This window comes from Heterostelium album (assembly GCF_000004825.1).
Source record: "Heterostelium album PN500 unplaced genomic scaffold PPL_scaffold9, whole genome shotgun sequence".
NCBI classification, from domain to species: Eukaryota; Evosea; class Eumycetozoa; order Acytosteliales; family Acytosteliaceae; genus Heterostelium; species Heterostelium album.
Genome location: NW_008805071.1, coordinates 2,215,444 through 2,241,033, shown reverse-complemented (window position 1 = coordinate 2,241,033; position 25,590 = coordinate 2,215,444). Strand labels below are relative to the sequence as shown.

General features: G+C 29.2%; 9 protein-coding genes across 9 annotated transcripts; 3 read left to right on the top strand and 6 right to left on the bottom strand.

The window, feature by feature from the left end:
* Window positions 1-46: 46 nt before the first annotated feature.
* On the bottom strand, window positions 47-1,603 carry PPL_09396 (uncharacterized protein; the record flags this gene model as incomplete). Its single annotated transcript, XM_020580191.1, has 1 exon — window positions 47-1,603. The coding sequence occupies one exon, from the start codon at window positions 1,601-1,603 to the stop codon at window positions 47-49; it is 1,557 nt and encodes a 518-aa protein (XP_020430024.1).
* Window positions 1,604-1,847: 244 nt separating this feature from the next.
* PPL_09395 (uncharacterized protein) lies at window positions 1,848-4,905 on the bottom strand (the record flags this gene model as incomplete). Its single annotated transcript, XM_020580190.1, has 6 exons — window positions 1,848-2,004; window positions 2,690-2,716; window positions 3,477-3,513; window positions 4,441-4,467; window positions 4,602-4,636; window positions 4,862-4,905. The coding sequence occupies 6 exons, from the start codon at window positions 4,903-4,905 to the stop codon at window positions 1,848-1,850; spliced, it is 327 nt and encodes a 108-aa protein (XP_020430023.1).
* A 1,178-nt stretch (window positions 4,906-6,083) lies between these two features.
* Window positions 6,084-6,994, bottom strand: Ddaco (isopenicillin N synthase family dioxygenase; the record flags this gene model as incomplete). The annotated part of the gene is made up of 2 exons (XM_020580189.1): window positions 6,084-6,511; window positions 6,577-6,994. The coding sequence occupies 2 exons, from the start codon at window positions 6,992-6,994 to the stop codon at window positions 6,084-6,086; spliced, it is 846 nt and encodes a 281-aa protein (XP_020430022.1).
* Window positions 6,995-8,483: 1,489 nt separating this feature from the next.
* Window positions 8,484-11,066, bottom strand: PPL_09393 (uncharacterized protein; the record flags this gene model as incomplete). The annotated part of the gene is made up of 3 exons (XM_020580188.1): window positions 8,484-9,172; window positions 9,229-10,347; window positions 11,006-11,066. The coding sequence occupies 3 exons, from the start codon at window positions 11,064-11,066 to the stop codon at window positions 8,484-8,486; spliced, it is 1,869 nt and encodes a 622-aa protein (XP_020430021.1).
* A 467-nt stretch (window positions 11,067-11,533) lies between these two features.
* Window positions 11,534-14,097, top strand: PPL_09392 (uncharacterized protein; the record flags this gene model as incomplete). The annotated part of the gene is made up of 4 exons (XM_020580187.1): window positions 11,534-11,577; window positions 11,917-11,987; window positions 12,601-12,851; window positions 12,943-14,097. The coding sequence occupies 4 exons, from the start codon at window positions 11,534-11,536 to the stop codon at window positions 14,095-14,097; spliced, it is 1,521 nt and encodes a 506-aa protein (XP_020430020.1).
* Window positions 14,098-14,310: 213 nt separating this feature from the next.
* PPL_09391 (uncharacterized protein) lies at window positions 14,311-16,276 on the top strand (the record flags this gene model as incomplete). Its single annotated transcript, XM_020580186.1, has 2 exons — window positions 14,311-15,528; window positions 15,746-16,276. The coding sequence occupies 2 exons, from the start codon at window positions 14,311-14,313 to the stop codon at window positions 16,274-16,276; spliced, it is 1,749 nt and encodes a 582-aa protein (XP_020430019.1).
* A 320-nt stretch (window positions 16,277-16,596) lies between these two features.
* Window positions 16,597-17,264, top strand: PPL_09390 (uncharacterized protein; the record flags this gene model as incomplete). Its single annotated transcript, XM_020580185.1, has 2 exons — window positions 16,597-17,222; window positions 17,246-17,264. The coding sequence occupies 2 exons, from the start codon at window positions 16,597-16,599 to the stop codon at window positions 17,262-17,264; spliced, it is 645 nt and encodes a 214-aa protein (XP_020430018.1).
* An 81-nt stretch (window positions 17,265-17,345) lies between these two features.
* On the bottom strand, window positions 17,346-20,629 carry PPL_09389 (B-box zinc finger protein; the record flags this gene model as incomplete). Its single annotated transcript, XM_020580184.1, has 4 exons — window positions 17,346-18,274; window positions 18,360-18,547; window positions 18,813-18,884; window positions 19,284-20,629. 4 exons carry the CDS (start codon window positions 20,627-20,629, stop codon window positions 17,346-17,348), a joined length of 2,535 nt encoding a protein of 844 aa, XP_020430017.1.
* A 460-nt stretch (window positions 20,630-21,089) lies between these two features.
* On the bottom strand, window positions 21,090-25,586 carry PPL_09388 (peptidase M8; the record flags this gene model as incomplete). The annotated part of the gene is made up of 6 exons (XM_020580183.1): window positions 21,090-21,168; window positions 21,258-21,882; window positions 21,960-23,078; window positions 24,410-24,451; window positions 24,856-25,109; window positions 25,411-25,586. 6 exons carry the CDS (start codon window positions 25,584-25,586, stop codon window positions 21,090-21,092), a joined length of 2,295 nt encoding a protein of 764 aa, XP_020430016.1.
* Between the last annotated feature and the right edge of the window lie 4 nt (window positions 25,587-25,590).

The window sequence follows — 25,590 nt, the reverse complement described above, 5'->3', positions numbered from 1 at the left end:
ATATATTTTTGTTTATAATATAAATAGTAATAATAATTTATTTTAATTATTGATTTTGTTGTATTAAAGATTCCACTAGTTCGAATGAGCTGCTAAGACCATCTGTAAAATCGTTTAAATCTTTCTTAATGTCATCGAATTTCTTATTTACATGTTTTTCGCATTCTTTAGTCTCTAGTGATACCAATCGTTCCAATTCGCGACCTTGTGTAATGAGTGTGTTGCTTAGTGATGTGATTTTCTCTGTCATAATTGATTTGATGCTGGCAATGGTTCTGTTGATCTCTTCGTTGCTCTCGACACGATCACCGTTTGGCTTTTCCTTGTGGTATTGCTTGGCTCTCTCGATCTCTTCATTCAGTTTGTTCTCGAGGCTTTGGTATTCGGCGAATACCTCTTCCTTCATCTTTTTCAAGAGTTTCTCTTCGTCGGCATTCTTTTCGTTGATGTCTTCCATTACTCTTGACTCGGTCTCACGGATATCTTTGGAGAGTGCAACCTTCAGATCTTGAATGTCCTTCTCCTTCTTGATGTCTTGTATAATAATCTCTGATACCAAGTTCTTGAGATCTTTTCTCATGAATTCCAACTCGTTCTCTTCGGCGATTTTGTCTTCGATGACATCGAGCAAGCCGAATCGTAATCCATCGCCAATAGCACCACCTAGCACTGGAGAATGAGTTGGTGACGAGTAACCTTGGTGTGGTGAGTATGGTGATGACGATGGTATGCGGTGGGTGTCTTCGGGATAGGACCAGATATCGCTGTCTTCGATATCAGATGACGATTCATCACCACGACGTTGACGCTTTTCAGTGTTGATCTCTGGCACGAATGGGAATCCGTCATCTCTTTGCTTTCTCTTCCTCGAGCAGTTGGAGCAATGGGCACCGAACGACTGTTTGTTCTTAAAGTATGAGGATGGCCACGTCTTGTCACAGAATTTACAGTAGTATTGCTCTGGATTACTCTCGAATTCTCCAGACTCGGCCATATATTCATGCGAGTGGTTGAGATCGTAAAGTAGGGAGGTGATAAATGCTTTGGATGGTTGGGATGGGATGGAAATCATGTTGCTGGAGGAGGATGACGATGGAATGGAGGATGAATGTGATGCCATCGAGGCGTGTGCCGACGATGACATTGAAAACTTTTTGTCGAGTGTGTTTGGAAGTTTCGAAAATGGAGGTGGATTAATTGAACCACCGTGTGAAGATAAGGCAGAGATAAGTGATGAAGATGAAGATGAATATTGCGATGGAATATGTTTGTTGTCGAGGATCGATCGTTTATAACAATTGGCACAACATGATTTGTGGTGGTACTCTTCCCAGTATGGACTTTTAGTAGTTTTACACATATAACATGGTCCTCCAGACGACAACATCGATGGAAGGTTATTTACAGGCGATGGTTCTCTATTGATAATATTACTGATCGTATGATTACTACTGTTGCCGGTTGGAGCTGGTAATGAAAAATTTGGTATCATTGAGTCGGGTCCATCTTTCTTGATTGAAGGCAACTGATTATTACCGGTGGCAATTGATGAACCTGGTTTTTGGCCATATGATCTAATAGTTGTATGAATAACATCTGCCATTTGTGTGTTGTGTTGTATTGATTTTAGATATTTAGCCAAATATAGATTTCAATTGATTTCTATTAATTTGAAAAAAAAAAAAAAATTAATAATTATTCTAAAAGAATAATATTGTAATATGGAAAGTTAAGAATGGATGGTTTTGATAATTAGAATGTTGTTTAAAAAATGGATGGACACTATCCAAAATTTTAATCGTGGATAAAATGATAATTTGTTATAATTAACAAAAAAAATGATAATTTTAAAAATCTTTAGTAGTTGTTGATAGATAAGAGTGTACTGTATTGCTGTGAAACATTGTATATCTCTGATAGATTATATCAGGAAATAACCAAAAATTAAACATCAAACTTACTTTTGATAAATATTTGGAACCAATTTGATTTGTTATTAATATTCTATTGAGATATGGAGATGGCTAATAATCTGACTGATAACGGTAGTAATGTTGTAAAAATATTTCAAAAATTTATCTGTAGGTTAAACTTTGTAGTACTTTTGTTATTATTATTTGTTACTATTGTTGTTGTTGTTGATGATAAATATACTAATTTTTGATGTTGTTAGTTATTTATAATTGAAAAACTTGAGTGGCAGCAATGAATTAATTTATCTTGTTGTAATAATGAGTTTTTATCCTATGTTTATAATTATAAAATTAAATATTATTAATATTGATGACAACTATCGACAGTTTGGATTTTATTAAACAAAACAAAAAAATCAAAACATTATCATGTTTTTATTGCCTTATCATTCAAAAACATTTTTTTAATCAATACAAGTCAACGATGGCAATGAATAAAAAAAAAAGCAATAGGGAAATTAGCTTATTGGTGGAAGTAGGTGGTTATCTGTTGTAAATAAAATATCAAAATCAAACAGTAATAATACAACTATAATAAATAAATAAATAAAAACAATTCCATTTGAATCTGACATCATCATTCCAAAAACAATTTATTTTATCAAACAACAATACTCCAATTTCATTGTTGACGATAATGGTTATAGCTGATGGAATTATCACAATTTTTGATTTAACAAACTAGATATTTGATAACAAAAAAATAAAAAAATTACCTAATAAATAATATTATAATATGATTACTATTATAAATAAATTTCTATTTTTTTTTATTTTTATAAAATTATTGCTATTATAATGATATATAATCTTTATCTAAAAAATAAAATAAATAAAATAATAAATGATAGAAAGTAAGAAATGATAAATGAAGGAAAATAGAAATTTAATGTTGGAATGAAATGGTGTGTTTTGTTTTCGTGTGTGGTGTTATATATATAAATAAATATATAAATATATATATAAAAAACAAAACTATAGAGTTTGAGGATGAGTGTATATGACTTTTGTCTGTTGATTATTTTATGTCAGCTGAAACAGGAAATAGTCAAAAGTGTTTCAATAGTGTGGTGGTGTTGTTATATCGTTTTGACAATGAGAAAAAGTGTGTTGTGTGTGTCTCTGGACATTTGATATATAATGTGATAGATATTTAGATGGATAGGGGTTTTGTTGTTATTCTATTGGACTGGAACAACACATGTGTGTTGTTTATTTGTGGTTTGATACGGAAAATAACAACAACAATTATCGATTTAATGATATGTCAGTGGAGTGTGTTTTGTGTTGAGATTGTGTTGGATGGACTATCATCAACAAGTAAGAATGAATCATCATCATCATCATAATAATTATCATCATCATCATCATCATCATCATTGTCATCATCATAATCAGAATAATAATAATAATAGTGAGAATAACAATAATGATAATAATTTCTTCACACACAAAACAAACAATTGTTTTTTCCCTATTTTACTTTTTTTTGTTTTTTTTTACAATAAGAAGTGTGGTATAAGGACATAGAATGGGTTGTCTAATTAATTGTATTCAATTGTTTAGTGTGTTTATTTATTTGTGGGTGTGGGTGTGGGTGTTTTGTTTTGTATGGATTGTTGTGTTATTAATATTATTATCATATGTATAAACATAGATTGGTGGAATTATATTGAATATATATGGAAAGGCAAAGATTTGTATTAATGATTTCCAAACTTGGATGATGTAAGATAGATAGTCCAACAACGATTGAATTGTGTCTCTTGTGTTGAGACGATAGATAATATTCCTACAGGTTGAGTGTAGGGTTGTTGCAATGAAAATTGAAATCAATCTCTACAAATTCTATTTGTGCTCACATGATGTTGATGATGGATTGATTGTCAATCAAACGAGCTGATCTGATCAGTCAGAGAAGGTCTGTCTGTACAAAATAAAACAACACACCAACCACAAATCATAAAAAAATAAACATTACTTGATACTGTTGGGGTTTTGATTGGTTAGATCTTGATCATATTGATTATGATGATTGAATCTGACTCCTGATGTATGGAATATACTATATTGATTGCACATAATTGTAGTAGGAGGGAATGAGTGTTCATTCTATTGATTTTGTTCTAAAAGCAATATGCAATTTCAGACAATGTAATCACATCGGTGATAAACTTTGATTGATATATAATTTTTAATCAGATTAACTTTTAGATAGTAAGATAAAAGATAGTCTGTTTTTTTTAATTGAATTTGTATAATATACATTTTTGGTGGTTTGGTTGGAGGGTGGTCTGGTAAACAATTGTTTAAATATTTTGTGTTAGTTTGGTACTATCTTTACATAGGTGTGTGTATGTGTGGTAAATTTGATTTTGTCTATAGAATAATAGATCTTTGTGTTATGATATGTTGTGTTTGAAAGTCAGGTGAGCGAGTGATTAGTATTGTATTCTGATTTATATACCATCTGATAAAATTGAATCTGTCTTGTCTATTTACAAGTATTATATATATATATGTAGTTATATTTAAAATTGCTATTTAAATATACATAATAGGAGATTTCGCAAATATAATTAATTTTGGTTGGTTAATTCTATAGAACACACAGCACAAATTTCACACTCATAGATAGATTAATATTACACACACGTACTCTACTATTTAATAATTATTAATAAACAACAACAACAACAACAATACACTTTAAGATATATATGAATATTCATTGACCTATCATCTTATAACTCGAAAACTTAAACTAACTAATACAGGATTAAGTAGGTGTTTTTTGTTAGTTGTTTATGCTAATTGTATAGATGTTTAGGTTTGAATGTATTAAAAAAAACAAAAAAGATTAATACGTACTGCTAATTACTAATTACTTTAAAGTAGAAAGTTCTAAACTATTTAAAGTGATATGATTCATTATTAATTAAATATTATTATTGATGTTTCTTTTTTTTCGTCTTTGTTGTTGTTGTTGCAGCTGTATTTGTTTATGTTTGTTAAAAATAATCAACATTTTTTTTTTGATGATGTAGATATCGAATACTATTTTTATTACTATTAATTAACAAAAGTTTGTTGTTCATTTTAATTAAATGCAAATATGGGGTTAACAAGAAGTTGACGATTAAAATTATTATTTTTTCGATTAAATTTTTTATAATTCAAATAAATATTATTAGGTTTTTTTTTTTGATACACAATCAATGATAATCAAAAATAATCACAGATCTTTAGAAGACTTAATAGGAAACCAAATTTTATAAAACAACAAAAATGATATTTACCTACCTGATTAATTAATATTACTTTATATAGATAATATTAATTCTAAATAATTAATATACAAAAAAATAAAAAAAATAATTGATTATATATAAAAAAAGTAGATAATAATAATATGTACAAAAAAAGAAAATTTGAATAAAAATAATGTACAGATTTAAGTAATATATATATATGTACAAATATAACAATATTTTAAAGTGATATTATTAATCGATGTGAATGTTGTTGAGATGTGAATTAAATGATCATGAAATTGATGGATTGATTATTTTTGAATACAACAAAATCATATTGATACCACAAAGTATACCTTTGCCATATGACATCGATGATATATTTCTCATTATTTTGAGAAAAAAACAAAAAAAAATTGAAAAATTAAAAAATTTAATTAAAAACTTTCGAAAAACCGGTGGAGTAACTGTCGTTGTGGGTGATGTCATTGTCATGTTTTATGGTGGATCATCATGAACTAAATCTAAAGGGGTTTTTTCAATGATAGAATATTTAAATTGTTTTTAATTTTAATTAAATTTCCTTTTTTATTTTAGAAAATTACCAATCTCAAATTATTTTTGGTGTTGTTATCAAAAGTGTCAATGATTTTGACACTCCTTTTACCTTTTATGGATTGTGTCAATATTTTGTTGATATGAGAGAGAGCTCCTAATGAATCAATCAAAATTTCTATCAATCAAGTTTAAATGTTATCTTTTAGATTTAAAATTATTTAATTTTAATTTTATTTATTTAAAATATTTGATTAAAATTGGAGGTATAAAAGTTAAATATAAAAATTAATATTAATATTTATGTTAATTTTCCAGTTGATTTATATACATAATCTGGGAAAATACGACCAATCTTGGCCATGAAATAATCACCGTAGGTTCCACTGAAACCTTCATGAATATTTTGTTTGTCCCATCTTTCTGGTTTTTCTCCTTGTTTTACAAATTCCGATGGAATCAACTCTGGTACTGAATCCAGGTTTGGATCGAAAAAGAAGGCAAAAGAATAACGATCACGACCGGTCATATTGTATTTAACACGATGTACATTCGAGAGATAGTATCCATTGGTAGATTTATCGAGCATATCACCAAGATTACAAATAAAGGTGCCAGGAATAGGTGGCGCATCAATATAGTGACCTGGTTTATCTTTTAATTGAACTTGAAGACCACCGACATTATCTTGGTGTAAAATAGTTAAAAATCCTTGATCGGTATGAGGTCCTTTTGTTTTTAAAATTTCTTTAATAAATTATCTTTTGAAAGGATAGATAAAAATATTTACTTACCAGTTCCAAATTTCTCAATTTTAGAACTATCATCTGGATTACTAATATTCTTATCTTTGTGGAACGAAGGATAATGCAGCATTGCCATTTGGGTAAATGGGTCGTACGTATACTTTTTAAAGAAGAAATCTCTTGGTAAATTTAAACTTAGAGCCATAGCTTCCATGATATCTTGGGCGAGGGCAGATACTCTCTTGATGTAAGTTTCAATGATATCTTTGAAACCTTGGATGTCGTTTTCCAATTCTTGTTCGGCAGTTGGGAAAAGTGGAACACCAATGGCTGGTTTAATATCTCCTTCTTTTTGGCAATCAATGTACCATCCTTCTTTCCAGTCGACAGAACCATAGGTCATCTCTTGTCCAACTTTGAAGAAACCTAGCCACTCTCTGTTGGTATTTCCCATTTTCCATTTCATTTTGGTTTCGATTGGTAATGAATAGAACCTCTTGGAAATATCTTCGAGTTTGTCTAGCAGCTCCTTTTCGATTCCATGGCCTTTGATGTAGAAGAATCCATGTTGTTTACAAGCAAAATGAATTTCTTTGGCAATTATTTTCTTTCCCTCTTCACTACCCAGAATTGATATATCAATAATGGGCAACTCTTCATAGTTGTTTAATTTAGGTTCCATTTATTATAAAATAAAAAAAACTATTTAGGAAAAGACAATTAGACTTTAAGAATAACAAAATTAAATGGTTATATTGAAGAATAAAAAGAGAATGTGGAATTTCCAGCTTTCATAATATTACTTTGTATGAAACAAACAAAAAAAAAAGTTAAGATGTAAATTTCTGATTATTATAATAATCCAAATATTTGAATTATAAACTATTAATAATTAACAATTGAAACAGTATAGCAAACACAGTTTATATAATAGTTAACAACGTAGTGGTAAATCTCAACAAAAAAACTTGTAATTAACAAATGATAAAGTTTAACATCATATAAGTTGTTCTATGACATATCATAGTTCATCAACATGTTAAAGTAGAGGTGTGTTATTTCACCATATTTCCAAAAGATTCATATGAATACAAATTTTTTTGTTTTTTTTTGTGGTTGCACATTAATTTTATATGTATATGGTGTACTGGTGAGAGGAGGTAGTTTATCAACTTTAAGTTTTATAAAAAAATATTATAATAATGAAAATGTGTTTTCTGTTGAGTTGAGATTTACCACTTCATCTGATCTTTACTCATTATTCTCTTTCAGTTCTTTTAATATGTTTCAAAAAAGACAAATTAACCTACCTATATATGGTTATTAAAAATCCAAATAATTATATGTCAAAAATAAGTATAAATATAGATTAATAAATACAAATTTATTGATTCGATACAAGTAAACAATTGTTTTTTAATGAAGGTAGAGCATATGAAATAATGTACTATTACATTGTTTAATTAATAAAAGAATCAATTTTTTGTATAATCAAATCAATTTATCATTATTATAAAAGCAAAAAAAGAAATCAACCAACTAATAAATACTATTGGTTAACATTTATTGAGTTTTGATTGTCTTTGAAATTGATTGGATTCACGTAACATGTGTTTTATTTATCGGTTCTTCGTTAGCAAAAATAAAATAAACAAACAAAACAAAACATATCTTATAGTGTAAATTTACAAAAAGATTTGTTTCTCATTGAATAGTTAACTAAAATTTCCTTAGTGATTAACAAAAAAAGTTTATTAATTAATAAATAAAAAAAATTAATCAGGTTACAAATTTTTCTTTGCAGTGATTTAATTTGTCATATTACAAAAAAAAGATTTTGTTGTTTTTTTTAACTATGAAAAGGCTCTTACCTGGTATTCAGATTATTATTTATTTTTCTTTTGTTGCACGCGGAAATTTGATTTACATTAGTGAATTTATAGTTTTAAGAATTATTATTGTAATATTATAAGTGATACAATGATTGTTAGTAATGATAAATAGTTGTTGTTGTGCCATCTTAAAGTTGAAGTTGAACCAGTAACATCGTCAGGTTTAATATAAGGAGAAGAAGATGGGTTGAAATCGAAATTTGAAAGTCGACATGTTTGATCATCTTTATCTGGACATATGATGATCGTTGAATTTGAGAGTGTTAGATTCATTCCTGGCAGACATTGATACCAACTTCCAAGGAATTCAACTTCCAATTGATTGTTGTTGTTACATCGTTGTCGACGACATCCGAATGAAACAGAATCATTACTTTTACTGACATGATTGAAACAATAGGAATCAGGTCCTCTAACTTCACCTTCGTATGTCTCATACTTGGCTGGATCTTGACATAAATCAGTTGGGTGATTGTAAAGACAATAGTCGATACCTCCAAATCTTCCACCGTATGTTGGATCGACCCAGTGTTGCCATTGAGGTGGAAGTGGCTCACTTTTTATTAACAACTCTGCTTTTCCAATTCCAATACGAGTTGCCGAGCAACCTGTTGAATTTGGATTCTGCCAATATCCAGTGAAGTTCCAATTGCTTGCTGAACATGGTTTGTTAATAAAATCACAACCTTTTCCTTTACCCCAATTATTATTACCGATCTTATCGAGATTTATCAATCCATACCATCCTGAATCTATTATATTAATATTATTTAGTGTTAATTTAAAATACTTATAATAAAAAACTAACTATTTTTACCATATAATAATGCAAGAGTTAAGTTTGTCAATGTTAAATGAGGATTATAGAATCCATTCATTGTTTCACTGCTGAAAAGTGACGTTTTCCAGTGTGAACCAATTGTACCTTCATCTCCGCTGTTTTCAAGTTCAACATGATTGATTGTATTACAGTTGAAATGATTACGTGCAACCTGGTTAACTGACGGCAAATTAATATAGTATCTTTTGAATGTGAAAGGTTGACCACTTGGTGTGACTCCGGTGGCATTTACTTCCTCGTAGATCGGATAGGAATATGGTTTACCAGTGGTTCTATCAGTGTAATTGAGATACCAATACGATTGGAAACCCAATGAATGTATGACTTCATGCTCTGCCAATCCAAGCACTAGCGAATTCCACATGGATATATTGTTTGTCTTGTAAACAGGATTCAAGAATGGATTTAATTCCGATGGATTAATGTTGATCATACTGATAAATGGTTTGCCATCTTCATGCCTGACACAAGACACCGAGTAACCAATAAATGAATAGTTGTCAACCGGATGTGAAGTTACATAGATCATGATATCACCAGTGAATCCAGATCGCAAGTCCACAAGAAACTCTTCGTTTTCACAAACAAACGGTTCTTTATCGTAGTAATAAGTATTGGGACCGTGAAACGTGAGGAATTTGGCAAATTTCTTTGAGACATGGTCCAACATCTCTGTTATGATGAAATTGTATAGTTGGACGGTAACGACATCAGATTCTTTACAAGTGTAGATACAATCGATGGTGCTGTTACTACAATCGGTAATGGCAGTATTTATTCCGGCAGGTGTTATAATAGTTTGATTGGCAGAGAAACAAGAGAGTTTATGTTTATTTGCTGGATCTAAATAGGTTGTATTAAATACGATTCTAATGGGGTGTGTAGTCGATGGTGAACCATCATTCTTAATATAACTATCCTCATTTGACTGCAGCTTCATTCTGTTAAATCTTCTATTGTGAGATCTAAAAACTACATTCTCTGATCTGTCAAATCTATCATTTTTACTTTGAATCTTATTTATATTTATATTTTCATTTGTATTGTATGATAAAGATGCATACGATACGTTAACTACTAAAGAAACTATAATTAAAAATAATAGAATAAAAAATAATTTTGAATTAATCATTTATTTTTAGTTTATATTTATTTAAATCTATCTAATCTTTTTCAATTATTAATTATTTGATTGATTTTATTTATTGTATTATTATTATTTTAAATGAGAACATTGATGTTTACACCAATAAAACGTACTATTACAAATAAAAAAAAAGGTAGTCTACATACAACTACCTGTTTGAGATACTTATATCCATGCGATTAACATCTTGATTTGGTTGAAAACAATGCTAAACTGTTAAAGAATAATCAAATCATTAGAATGAAGTCCTTGACAATGTGGTCATCTATAAAAAAACAAATTTATACCACATCCAATAAACTATCAATAAAAATGATGACAGATAGTGTTTATTGAAAAGCATTATTCGATACCATCATATAATAGTAATAGTTTCTGCTCTATTAAATTACAACGATTTAAATATATTATTTATAGTTTTGTGTTATATTAATGTTAAAATTATTACAATAATGAAAGTAAATAATAGATGTTTTTGTTGTTGTGAATTGTGATAGTTGAACCAGTAACATCGTCAGGTTTAATATAAGGAGAAGAAGATGGGTTGAAATCGAAATTTGAAAGTCGACATGTTTGATCATCTTTATCTTAACTTACCATATAATAATGCAAGAGTTAAGTTTGTCAATGTTAAACAAGGATTATAGTAACCATTCATAATCTCACTGCTAAAGAGTGAGGTTTTCCAGTGTTAACCAATTGTACCTTCATCTCCGTTATGATTGTCTTGGGTATATGTTGAATTTCAACAACACGTGTCTAAGTGTGTTGTAGGTTAATGGTTGTTGTTGCTCATGCAATGTGTTGATTTGATTGGCATCCTTGACTCTGTTTGAAGGTATATGATTTGTTGTTGTTATTGTTACTTTTGAACGATCGTGATGAATATCTGGCTATTTTTGTTTGTTATTATCATTCATTGATCTTGCTATTGCCGTTAACTTCTGTTATTGTTGTTAGAAAATAGAATATCTATATTCCAATCTTCAAATTATCTATCTTATCTATTGCCTGTTATTATTTATTGATATTTGTTCATTGACATTTTTTTTGTAAATATAATGGTTGTATTAGACTGTTTCCTATTAACAGTTATTTGAAAGATAAAATAATATTAATAAGTAAATGATCGAGTTTTGTCTTGTCAAAAGATATATGAGTAATATTAAGTTGATTTATATTTGTTACCGCGTTAACAGATAGAGTGATAATTTTAAATAGAAAAATAAAAAAAAAAAGACAAACAAAAAAATAATAGACAACCTATTTATTGTCAATCTATATATAAACAAAAGTTAAGCAATAAAAATATTGATCACTGTAGTGTAACGATAGAATTAGATATATATATAGATTATACACTATCTATTTTACATACCTAATCTGTTCTTTTAGAGATTCTGGTAACAGCTGTATGAATATGATTTGAGGTCGAATAGCTATTGGCTTGAATTAAAACGGATGCGATTGTTCCAGTTCTAGTCTCTCATCACTATACCACTCATTAGCTATGATAGTCTGAGTTCTCGTGGTCGTGGTGTTTGGAGTATCAACACAAGCACAGTAACGAAGCTATCGAGTGTCTATATTCTTTAACTTTGTAGGATCTGGTTGAAGCGATAAATGTTTAGGCTATATATGATATGACATGACATGATCTCTGTAGATCAAATCATACAACTGAGAACATAATAATAGCTGGTCTTTTTATTTATAAAAATAGTTTTCTGTTTGATAAATATTATTAGTTAGAGTCAACATAACATATATTTTGATTATTTGATCGATAATTTGTTGTGTCTCTTACTCTAATTCTATTATTGCTGGTCGAACTACAAATTTGGTTTATTGTTGTTTTTTTCCAATAACCTTATAAAATATCTTTAAAAATATTTAAAATAACTTTAAAAAATATATTGATTAGTTTAAAAATAAATTATAATTTAATAAACCAAAACAAATAAATACAGATTCTAAGGAAAAAATCAAAAAAATCTGAATAGATCAATTGATCTTTTCAGCCATTCTCTAAGCCTTAAATTTTAATGACATTGTGTTTTATTTTTTAATTTATTTTTAATTATTTATTTTTAATTATTTATAAAACACTTTAAATATATTTGATAGTGTGGATATGACCGATTCTAATTTAGGACAAAGAAATCGAAATTCATTGATACATTTCAATAAAGTCTATAGTCTCTATTATCAATGTTTGGAGAGGGGAAAAGATAATTTAAGATCGAAATGTGTAAATTTCTTTGTTGAATATCATCGATACAAATTTATACATTATTTCGATGTTCAAGGTTATATCAAGTTCATTGTCGATGTCTTCTTTGATCCTTCATTCGAGGTATTCAACAACATGTCATCATTTAAATGTCGAGCGCATAACCCAACAATAAAACATATTTACAATAGAATAATCAATGATAAAAGAGTATTTATAATATTCAATTTTTAAATAAATATGTATAAATTTACTAATATTTTATTACATTTCATTTGTTTTAACAACAATCTAATAAAAGAAACTGAATGAGGAAGACCATCAATTAAAGAAAAGAATAGAGATCTATCAAGAATGTTCTTTTGGATATATGAGCAGCTTGGGATTCAACTCTAATGATTTCTACGAGAAGGTTTCGGTCAAGAAAGATCAAAATGACAAAAAGAATCAAGAACAAATCAATCAAAATGATGAAGTACAATTGAAGAAGAATACAATCACCGACAGTGATCCTACATTCATCAACAAGGATTCTAGGTATATTCTACAAGATATATTACTGGAAAGAATCATATCATTTTTAGTGGTAAATCTACCAACATTCGATATTGAACAAAGTGATGTCGAGATTGTTTTGAATATGGCATTAGTTTCCAAAAAGATCTTCAAAATCGTTTCAAAGTATATTCCAAATGGTTATTATTTACGTGGTCCAGCCAATCTCCAAAGTGAACATTGCTTTGTCCAATCACCACCAAGGTTCTTTGATTATAATTCAATCAAATATATCAAATATGGTGAGAGTACCGATCGTACCAATCAATTATTCGAAAGAGTAGAGGAGTTTCATATCAACTCTGACGAATACGATTGGGATTCCAAAAATGTAGTTGAACGAGCTTATATTGGAGATCAAACATTCGCCTATGACAATGAATTATCTTTCTACTTAGATTCTTTGTTTTTAGATGGTTACTTGACACATCTACCAGCAATGCCGAAACTAAAGCACATCACTGTCAGAAGATACTATGGATTTAAATCAAACTACAGTTCACTTCTAACATCTATTTTGGAGAGCACACCGAATGGCAATGGTCATGGTATCGAATCGTTCAATATCAAAATCTATAAAGATTCAATAGCTAAACCAAATTTCAGTAACTTGGACTTCTTGGTACCATTGTTAAGATTACACTCAAACACATTGAAATCAGTAGAAATCAGGTATATCGATTCTTGCTTCGAGAATGATATAAAAGAGTTACTTCAGAAATTGAAAAATTTTATTGCAACATTGGAAAAACATAGTTTCTCATTTATCTTGCGTGCCAACTATCAAAGGTTAGAAAGAGTTTGTCGAGATGATCAAGATCGAAAAATATATCAATACTTACTCAATCATAAGATCAAAAATAATATACCTGATGGAATCGAATCTGACGATTTTTTATAATTATAAAAATAACTTTAATAAATTACACATAGTAATTCTTTTATATAAATCCTATTTGTTAAATTAAAAATAAATAGTAAAAATTAAATTCTAAAATTTTTCTAGAAAAATAAATTTTTCTAAAAAAAAAAAAAAAAAAAAAGTTACAATTTTATTTTTTTTCATTTTTACTCCTGCCATTCTTTAGTACTTCAAATTTGCATATAGAATAGAATGGAAAAAGATAAATTCTTACAGATATTTAATAATTTTGTTTTATATAAATTAATATTCAAACATATTAAGAGTATACATAATGTTATTACTCAAAATGTTGATAGTGCGAGATACAGTTGGTCAGAGGTAATAGAGAAACCAACAGTAATGGCTCGTTATTCTTATTTAAGAGAACTTAAACTATATTATTCAGAACATCCTATTTTCAGTTTTGGAGTTGATACTACACATACTTTTAATGCAGCAATCAAAAGTGGAAACATCGAGATGCTCAAATATTTGGTGGAGTTGGCCAAACCAATAGCTTCATCACCTCTCCATATTAGATTCAGTAGAATCTTAAAATATGCAGCGATGTATGGAAGTTTGGAAATGGTCGAATACATATGTACAGAGTTTGCCAAGAAAAGATTGAATTACCGTTCTGCATTTAGCAAATCACCACTCTCTGGAGATATTGAAATTGTCGAGTATCTAAAAAAGAAACTGGAGATTTTTGATCTATCATTTCTTAATTCATTTTTATATAATGCTGCAAAAAAAGGTCGAATCGATATGATTGAATGGATGATCGAGAATAGACCAAAAGGGAGATCAAATTCCTGCATGTATTATGCTGCGATTGAAGGTGGACATCTCCATGTTGTTCAATATCTCCTCGATATCAAAGAACCTTTTATCTTCGATCCGGATTATGGTTCATTTCTTGAATATTCCATCTATTTCAATCAATTGGAAATTGCAAAACTATTTCACCAACACAATATCATAGAATCAGAGGATACACTAATTGATTATGCAGCATTAAATGGAAATATCGAATGTTTGAAATGGTTGAATGAAAATACAACTTTCGAAGCAAGTGTGCAAGCCATGAACAATGCAGCAACAAACAACCATTTAGAAGTTCTCAAATGGTTACGTCAACACCGAACTGAAGGTTGCAGTGATGATATAATTCAAATTATCTCTAGAAAAGGTTATATTGAAGTTATACAATGGTTATATGAGAATCAAAGTAATGTACTTCAATCTCGGCAATCTATCGATGTGGCTATTTCTTATGGTCATTTAGAACTTGCCAAATGGTTTTTTGAAAAACGAAATGAACAACCAAGTTTGTTTGCAATAGATTCTGCAACTCTGAATGGCAATGAATCATCAGAAATCCGCAATTTCCAAATGATCAAATGGTTGCATGATAATCATCCAAATGTAGGATGTACAGAACAAGCTTTGTTATTTGCTATCGGTAATGGTCATTTTGAAACAATGAAATGGTTGCGAGAAAACAGAACTGAGATTTCAACTTTGAAAACGCTCAGCTTGGATCATTTGTACTCAGAAACTATCGATTGGTTATCGGAGAACTTTATTATCGATTGGGAAAGAGTACTTAGAGAGGCAATAAGAAGAGATAATTCAGAAATAGTTGACACATATCGATGTTTTTGACAAAAAAAGTATTTCAGCATCTTTTCGAAATGGATGCAAAAAATTAATCAGATGGTTTCACAACAATAATATTCAAGGTGTGTTCAATGACGAGTCAATCGATATTTCGATTAACGTATTGGAGTATCCACTTGTGAGATGGATCTATGAGAACAGAAGTGATTGTCAATGTTCATTTGTTGGCTTTAAATCGGCTATCAAAACTGGACATATGGGAATGATTGAATACCTCTTGGAGAAACATTCAGAGTTTGGTCATCAAATATCTATGGAGGATTCTCTGGAACATTATTTTAAAAAGGAGGACATCGAAATGATTGAATTCCTTTTGGACAAGCTAGATTACCCATTGGTCGAACTAAAGAAATTTGAAAAGATCATAAATTCAACAGACTATTCTAATATTTCAAAAACGCTCTTGAATGAACTTATTAAAGAGGAAATCAATTCTATTGTTGGTAATTCTGATCGATCTGATATTCCTAACGAACAAATAAAAAAAAGATAAAAGTTGAACACTAAGATGGTTTTTGTTTATTTCAGCACGTGTACTTTTTTGGCTAATTTATAAAACAGGTTTATTCATTTGGATTTGACCATGGAGACTTAATTAATTTATATAAAACACAATTGTTAAATATCTTTAAGAATTTATCTTTTTCCATTTTATTTAAAAATGGTGAATTAAAGATTGTTCAAGAAGAAAAAAATCTAAATCGATTTTTTTTTTCAGTTCACATTTCCGAATCAATCAAAAAACACAAAAAAACAAAATAAAATAATCAAATAAATAGATATTGATATATATCATGTAAAAATAAGAATAAAATGGAAGACATAAAGATTTGTAATATTTCAACTTTTGTTAGAATATATGTTTGGAACTCTTCTTTGAATGGAGGTGATGGTGTTGGACACGTTGCATTAGAGACTAACAATATCTATGCTAGTCTATGGCCTGGTGATGCTGTGCCAGAGACAAAGAGAGAGCAGCTGCTCAAGGTTAGAGCTCCTCATTTAATGAGAGACTATAATGATGATAGACTGGCAGAGGCTACAAGTGATGGTTCACCTAGGAATGCAGAGGTTGTAGTTACACTATACAGTTTAGATGCCTCGAAACTAGAGCACCGATTCGAACACTACAAAAAGACATTGAAAGGTTGGACATTGGCGGCAGGTACATTCTTTCGCAACGATGAGAAGGCAGAGAGCTGTGCAAGTCTTGCATTTAGATTGCTAGAGTCAGCCGGTTTACGTGATCTCGTAAATGAAGTACATCATTCATCAATAACGGCATCATCGGCTGTCACACCAGATCTCATAGCAAGATTAGTAGTACTCGCAAAGAAAGCAGAACTATCAAAGTTCCCAGAAACCAGAGATTTTAAACATATAAATGACACATTTATCAATCAATCAACTGCGAATGTTAAATCAAATTGTATTATTATGTAAAGCGTAGTTTGTTTATTAGACCAACAAATAATAAATAAATTGTACAAAATCATTTTATTTAAAATTTATAAAAATAAAAGTAGCAACAATCAGTTGTTATGTTATATTACAAAGGAGATTTAATAAATTAAATCTATATCACTTATATTCTTTTCGGATCCATCTTTGCTTATAAATACTTTTGTTTCTTTTATACCTTTAAATGGAATAGTTCCAAATGTTTTAAATTGTTTCCAAAAGTCATTATCAAGTTCATCGGCAATCGAGAGATTGAATGAAAAATTCTCCAAGAATGGAATTAGTTCTGGTGCCTTCATCCTAATTAATCCGGTGAACATTGAAATTCTAGCTGGTATTTCCTCTCGCCGATAGTTCCAAAACGCTTGCATCATATGAAATTTGGCTACAGTGAATCTCTTTAGTAGCCCATAGTTGATAAACACCATGAACGTAATAACCATCTGACCAAACAGTGGAATATTTTTGCGAGCCAATGTGTAGATCTTTGCGATCATCATCTTTTCATTCGTATCAATCAATGACTGTGGATTAATTTTAATCGAACTATTGACCGTATTGAATAGTTTGACATCGGTGGTTGTTACCGATGGCAACTTTAACAATCGGTCATTAAGATGCTTGGAGAAATCCCAACAGTTGTTACCGACAATGTTATAGTCACCAAACTCTTTGTACACCTCTTCGGCAATCGATTTAATGAGTGAGAGCGATGCGATATAGTAGGTGCCTGGTGATTCAACCATTGGCATAGTTCTTGGATTCATAAAGTTCAGACTGGTCTGCTTAAGATCCATTCTAACGGAGAGGTCAACACCAAAAGATATCTTTCTAGGCGTTTCACAAGTGAACAGTCTCGTTTGATTCATCGATTGAAACTCCATACTACATATGGAATAGTAACCATCGCATATCTCTGTGATATCAAAACCCACGAATATAGTATATGAATGTAAACCATGTCTTTTCTTTATAAATCTTCCTGCAAATAATAGCTCAGTATCCCAATCATCTGAAACCATGCTTAGATCTATTGAAAATTGATAAAGAAGTAAGATGAATAAGATCATATTACAATGTTGTTTAACAATAACGTAATGATTGTTTTAACCTACTATCTATTATATCAGTCAATTTTAATCCATGAAACAAACCACTTCCAGAGGCTGTTCCTGTTTCTACTTCATCATTATCATCGCTACCAACCTCTGTTGCTGTTGCTGATATTGTTGTTGCTGTTGTTGATAATGGTTTTGTCGGTGTATTACCCATATATGTTCTTTTTATCACTGAATAGTTACGACTAAAAATTTTAAAGTTAAAATTATGTAAAACAATTTTTGATCATAGATTTTTGAAATAAAAAAAATAAGAAATTAAATATTAAAATTTTAACTATTTTATTAATATTCACTATTATTTCTTTGTTACATGCCAAAGATTCATCTTTATTTAGAATTTATAGTGAACGAGAAATTATATGCGATAAAGATAATGTTGTAAGTGATTTACATTTTGTTTTTGACAAAAATCAATTAAATAATATTAAATGAAAATTTCAAAGTTACTTTATTGATAAGACAGTATTCTGATACTTCTTAACAGTCTTGATTAAAATTATAGAAACAACCAATTCATTTCTTATTTTATTTTTAATAAAGATTTATTTATAAATGATAACTATTTATTGATATAATATGTTTGCACAATTTGATCTGTTTGATTGATCATTTTGTAGTATAGATTCTCATTGGTTTTTTTCATATGAGAAAATAAAATTTCTATCTTTTCCTTGGATCGAGTAAATATAACATTGACCATCATTTGATTGATGATAAATCAAATTGTGGTTGAAATTAGTGATTCTACTGTTTTCAATTAATTTGATTTCATTGGTTTCGACATTGATTCGTTGTAATCCTAAAGTTGAATGAATATAGATATTGCCATTGCCATCTGTACATGCCGCTCTTGATGTTGGAATGTTTTCAAGTATTTTAATTGGTAATTCAACTGTTGTTTTGTTCTGAATATCAAACTTTAAAATCTTGTGAATCATTGGAATTATAGAATAGATATAACCTTTGAAGAGGAATGTGAGATGATGGTAATTTGTATCGATTTCGATTGTTGAGTATCTTTCAAATGTTGAATTGTTGATGTTGTATCTGTAAATATCGGTTTTGTGTTTAGCACTTCCATCAAATAAATAGATATGATCTTGACCATCATAGCAAGCTGATAAATATTGGCATGCATCAACACCTTTCATTTCTTCGATAACTACTGTTTTGGTGTTGATTGAATACCTGATATATGTATTACAGTTCATGAGTGTACCACCGAATAGATAGATAAAATCACCAACTTTGACAATCGAGTTGTAAGGGGGGTATGAAATTTCCATTGCCATAATGATATCTTGTTCTTCGAAATGAATGTTGTTTCGATCTGTAATATTGATGATTGATATTTTATTATTTCTATCAGTTGAGAATATATATGATTGTTTGTGTGATTGAATCGATGTTAATTTAAATGATGATCGAATTTGATTCTTGATTTGATCGACTTGTTCATTATGAACAATAAATCGATATTGTTGTATTGCTGGTTGTTGAATGTCATGATGATTATTGATTTTAATTGATTTATTGTGTTCAAGTAATAAATTTAAAAGTGAATGATCATGATCATTGTTGTTTACTTTGTTGTCAAGTTGATCATAATCGAAATAGAACAATGTATTGTTGTTCGATGAAATGAATTCATTGTGATCCGAACATTGTGAAATCGATCGAATTATTGTTGTTATCTGGTAGTTATCTGTTGTATCTGCTGTTGCTGATAATGAAGAGTACGATGTTTGTGAATCTGATTGATCATCATTATTATTATTATTATTTTTATTAATATTAATATGATTATTGACAGTATTCAATGATTTCATGATTTTGATTTGTTTATCGATTTGTTGTTCTAATTGTTGTTTATTATCGATGATTGGTGTCTTTAATCTATGCTCTTCAACAATAAGGAATTCATGCAACTCTTTGAATTTACTTTCGATTTCATGTTCTGTTTGTTGTAATTGTTCATATTCCACAACTTTTATTTTCAAAGAATCGAATGTTGTTTGGATACTTCTTTGAATATCATTAAATCTATTATTATTATTGTTGTTACTATCATTTAATTCATTGTCATATGCAGAGATTGAATCATTCTCATTATTTTTAATATTTGCTTTAATATTATCGATATGATCGTATGAATGACGTGCATGTTTTGGTGAACATACAGAACACATCAAAACATTACAATCAAAACATATGAACTCCACACTTTTGTTATGTATTTCACAAATATTATTATTATTATTCATTTTATTTTTTTTCTTATTAATTAATGATTCTGTTTGATAAAAATAAAAAAGTGAAAGATCATTGGACTACAAAAAAAAAATTGTAAAAATCTTTGTTTTCATCTATTTTTACAACAATAACAAAACCTTGTCATACAGCAATCAATTCATATTAGTTCATCTACTCAAAAAAATAAATAAAAATAATTCAATTTAAAATAATATTTAGTTGTTTGCTTTTTTTTTTTCTGATGATGATCATTTTGCTACTGATAAAATGATTGTTTATACATACTATCTGTTTTTCTAGTTATTCTTCTTTGTTTAAACCTCATTGTATTTTTTTAGTAAAGGTTACTTAACATATTTAAATAAACAATTAATTTGTCTTTAATTTATTGTACAGAAAAGTAAATTATTTTTTTTAGAAAGATTTATATTTTATTGTTTGAAAAAAAGATTTATAATAATTCTGGTTGGTTTATCTTGTCAATCCATTGTCGATAACTGACATATTATATTGTGAAATTAATAATTTAAAATAGAATTGTATTGTTACACTAATAGTAATATTATTGTAAATGATGATATGATGGTACACAGTAATGAAATGTAATTTTTAAATTGGTTGTTGTTGTTTTTAATGTACATTGTTGAAGTTGAACCGGATTCGTCATCGTCAGGTTTAATAAAAGGCGAAGTAGACGGGTTGTAATCGAAATTTGAAAGTCGACATGTTTGATCATCTTTATCTGGACATATGATGATCGTTGAATTTGAGAGTGTTAGATTCATTCCTGGCAGACATTGATACCAACTTCCAAGGAATTCAACTTCCAATTGATTGTTGTTGTTACATCGTTGTCGACGACATCCGAATGAAACAGAATCATTACTTTTACTGACATGATTGAAACAATAGGAATCAGGTCCTCTAATTTCACCTTCATATGTCAAAGATTTGGATGGATCTTGACAAAGATCACTTGGGAAATTATAAAGACAATAGTCAAGACGATCAGATCTTCCACCGTATGTTGGATCGACCCAGTGTTGCCATTGAGGTGGAAGTGGTTGGCTTCTTATTAACAACTCTGCTTTTCCAATACCGACACGAGTTGCCGAGCAACCTGTTGAATTTGGATTCTGCCAATATCCAGTGAAGTTCCAAGTGCTCGGTGAACATGGTTTGTTGACAAAATCACAACCTTTTCCTTTACCCCAATTATTATTACCAACCTTGTCGAGATTTATCAATCCATACCATCCTGAATCTATTATATTAAAAAATGTTAATATAACTATTCAAACATAGGTATTTATATTATTAAATAGTTATATCTTAACATACCATATAATAATGCAAGAGTGAAATTTGTTAATGTTAAATGAGGATTATAGAATCCATTCATAATCTCACTGCTGAAAAGTGTAGTTTTCCAGTGTGAAGCGTATGTACCCTCCTCTCCGTTGTTCTCGAGTTCAACACGATCGAGTGTATTACAGTTGAAATGATTACGTGCAACTTGAATAACCGATGGCAGTTTGATGTAGTATTTTCTAACGGTGAATGGTTGACCGCTTGGTGTGATTCCGGTGGCATTCACCTCCTCGTAGATCGGATAGGTATATGGTTTACCAGTGGCTCTATCTGTGAAATTCGGATAGAAATACGATGCGAAACCCAATGAATGAATGACTTCATGCTCTGCCAATCCAAGTACGAGTGAATCCCATTTGGCAGCGTTATTCCTCTTGTAAACCGGATCCAAGAATGGACTTAGTTCCGACGGATTAAAGTTGATGATACTGATGAATGGTTTGCCATCGGCGTGCTCCACACAATTCGAAGAGTAACCAATAAAAGGGAATGTACTCGGATGTGCAGTAACATAGATCATGATATCACCGGCGAATCCAGAACGCAAGTCCAGTAGATACTCTTCTTGTTCACAAACAAACGGTTCGTTATCGTAGTAGTAGTAATCGGGACCGTAGACCGTGAGGAATTTGGCAAAGGTCGACGACACATGGCTTAGCATCTCGGCAATGATGAAATTGTAGAGTTGAACGGAGAGGACATCCGATGCTTTACAAGTGTAGACACAATCGGTCGTGCTGTTTCTACAATCGGTAACGGCACTGTAGTTTCCGGCTGGTGTTATATAGGTTTGATTGGCAGAGAAACACGATAGTTTATGTTTATTCGCCGGATCCAAATAGGTTGTATTAAATACGATTCTAATGGGGTGTGTAGTCGATGGTGAACCATCATTCTTGATGACACCTTTCAATGCAGCTTGTTTCAAACTATTGAATCTTCTATTATTATTATTATTACTATTTGATCTAACGAGATTATTCACAAAAACATCGAATCTGTCATTTTCACTTTCAATCTTATTTTTATGATGATGATGAGTTGTGCTGAATGTTAATGAAGCAGATGATAAGCCAACTACTAAAGAAACTAAAAATAATAAAATAAATATTAATTTTAAATTAATCATTTTAGTTTATTAATTTTATTTATTTAAATCTAACTAATCTTTGTTATTATTATCTTGTTTTTTTGTTATCTATTTTTTATCAATCCTTTTTTATTTAATATATAGTTTCTTGATTAATTGATTGATTTATATTATATTGTTATATATTAATTATTGTTATAACAATTATTATTAATAATTCAAAATTTAATATAGAAAGTTGTTAAAAATTAAATAGATTACGAATGTCTTGTTTGAATGTTAAGTTGACTTAACTTTATCAAACAATCGATCAATTAATCAATTAATCAATAAAACATGTTATTATTATTATTATGATTATTGTTTAAATTATTTAAAAATAGATAGATATAAAGTAGTAATTGATTGATTGATTGATTAAATGTTTAAATAATGACAATTCGCACATCATACTCTTTAAAAACTGACTGATTTTATCTTGTTTATGACATAGAATATGTACTTAGAGTGACCCCCTTTACGTAACAACCTCTATTATCTTTTCATTTTTTGATTTAAACAACACTAAGTTGTGTAAAGATTGTGATTATAATCACACTTTTTGTGGTATTTATTATTTTATTATACTTATTTAGTTTAAAATCAAAAAGAAAAGGAAAAACAAACACTGAAGTGTAAAGTTCGTATTGATTGATCAAAAAATTTAATTTTATTAATTAATTTTATTAATTTAATTTATTTTATCATTGCAAGATTTGCACTTATTACAAAAGATATTAATTTTGTGATAGTTAAACAACATTATATACAGATACGTAAATGGGTGAGTAATATATCTATACAATTTCATTATTTATAAATCGAAAAAGGAGAAGTTTTCATTAATCTTGATTAAATTAATTTGTTTATAATAATTAAACATTCGCATTCGTTAAAGTGTGATACTAAGAAGTTATTATTATTCTTTACATTACTTAAAAAAAAAAACCTTATTTTATTTATTTTTTTAGGTTATATTGACCATACAAATTCTAATGATTATTAATAAATAGATATAATGTATGTATGATATGACCAATTAATTGTAGTCAGTTTTTTAAATTTTTATCCAGATAAATTAATAAATATTGATAAATTAAAGTGTATCAACATTATAGAATCTAGCTGTTGAAGGAATCGTCTATTCTATTTAATGCGGATGTACAACTTTAATAAAAATTACCAATTTGATTGAATGAATAGATATTAAAGTGAGCTTTGTTAGAGTAATTCTATGATTTGGTTACATTAATATAATGTATCACTCTCTTTAGCTTGGATCTCGAGATACGGTTCATTCTTTTAGTATTTCTTGATAAGAGAATTGCATGCACTATAAAAATAGAGAATCAATAGAAAATTTGAATAGGCGGTAAAAGTAATTATTTAATAAAATATCAGATATCAATCATGGAGAAATGTTAATTAAATATTGGTTAGATTTATAGCTTATTATTATTCAAATATATTTCTATTATTTTCTATCTCGAGTATAATGAAACAATAATAGAGTATATTTCTTTATAATTTCTATATTAATCTATTTTAGATTTTTATTTTTTTTAAATTATCCTTGTACTACCATTACTGATAGTCAAGGTATAGAGTTTGATATTACCCTACAGTTCGTGTTTATTTATTGTTGGAGCAGTCTGGAATGCAATATCTGGAATGCAATACTACAATGGTTTGGCAATAAACACTCACAAAGACTCTGGACTAGAAACCCTAATTTACAAATAGAAAACACCAAGTGCTCACTCTGTAACACAGCTAATGAAACGATTGAACAGATTACGTCTTCATGCTCCAATATCAAACCGGAAATCATTGCCAGACATGATAGCGTAGTGAAAACCGTCCTCTCTAGTGCTTTGGATTTTTTCAAGATCAATGTTTCATATTCGCTTAAGATATTGAGTGGATGAAGGAATACTTTCAACAGAGTGTTCGAATCTCTTGAAGAGCAAGGTAAGCAGAGGTTTCGGTAGCTTCACAGATGTCAAATAAACTTCTCGAAGATTCGGACATTGAATATCGATTTTCAATGAAGTGGAATGCCCTATATGGTCAATAACACTACTGTCATAGCCAATCGACGATAACTTTAGATAGTTGAGTGTTGGCATAATAATGGAGAAGAAACACTCTGTCTGTTGGATATCATGATAGTGATCGGTGTACAACAACATCGGCATCTAATTATTATTTTCAAAAAAAAAGAATAATAACAGGTAAGAGAATGATATGATAATTATCAAACAAAGTATAAATATATATACTATGACTTACTTATATTCATCGAAATATGCTTGTGGTGGTAATAATCTTGCGAAATCAATTGCAAAGTAATCACGTTTGTTCTTCAATGATCGATGAATCTCCAAGTTACCCGGACCATACAGGAATTTAGGATTGATACCAGAGAGATGACCTCTTAAGTTCATCACTCTACCGATTTTCTCCATTAAA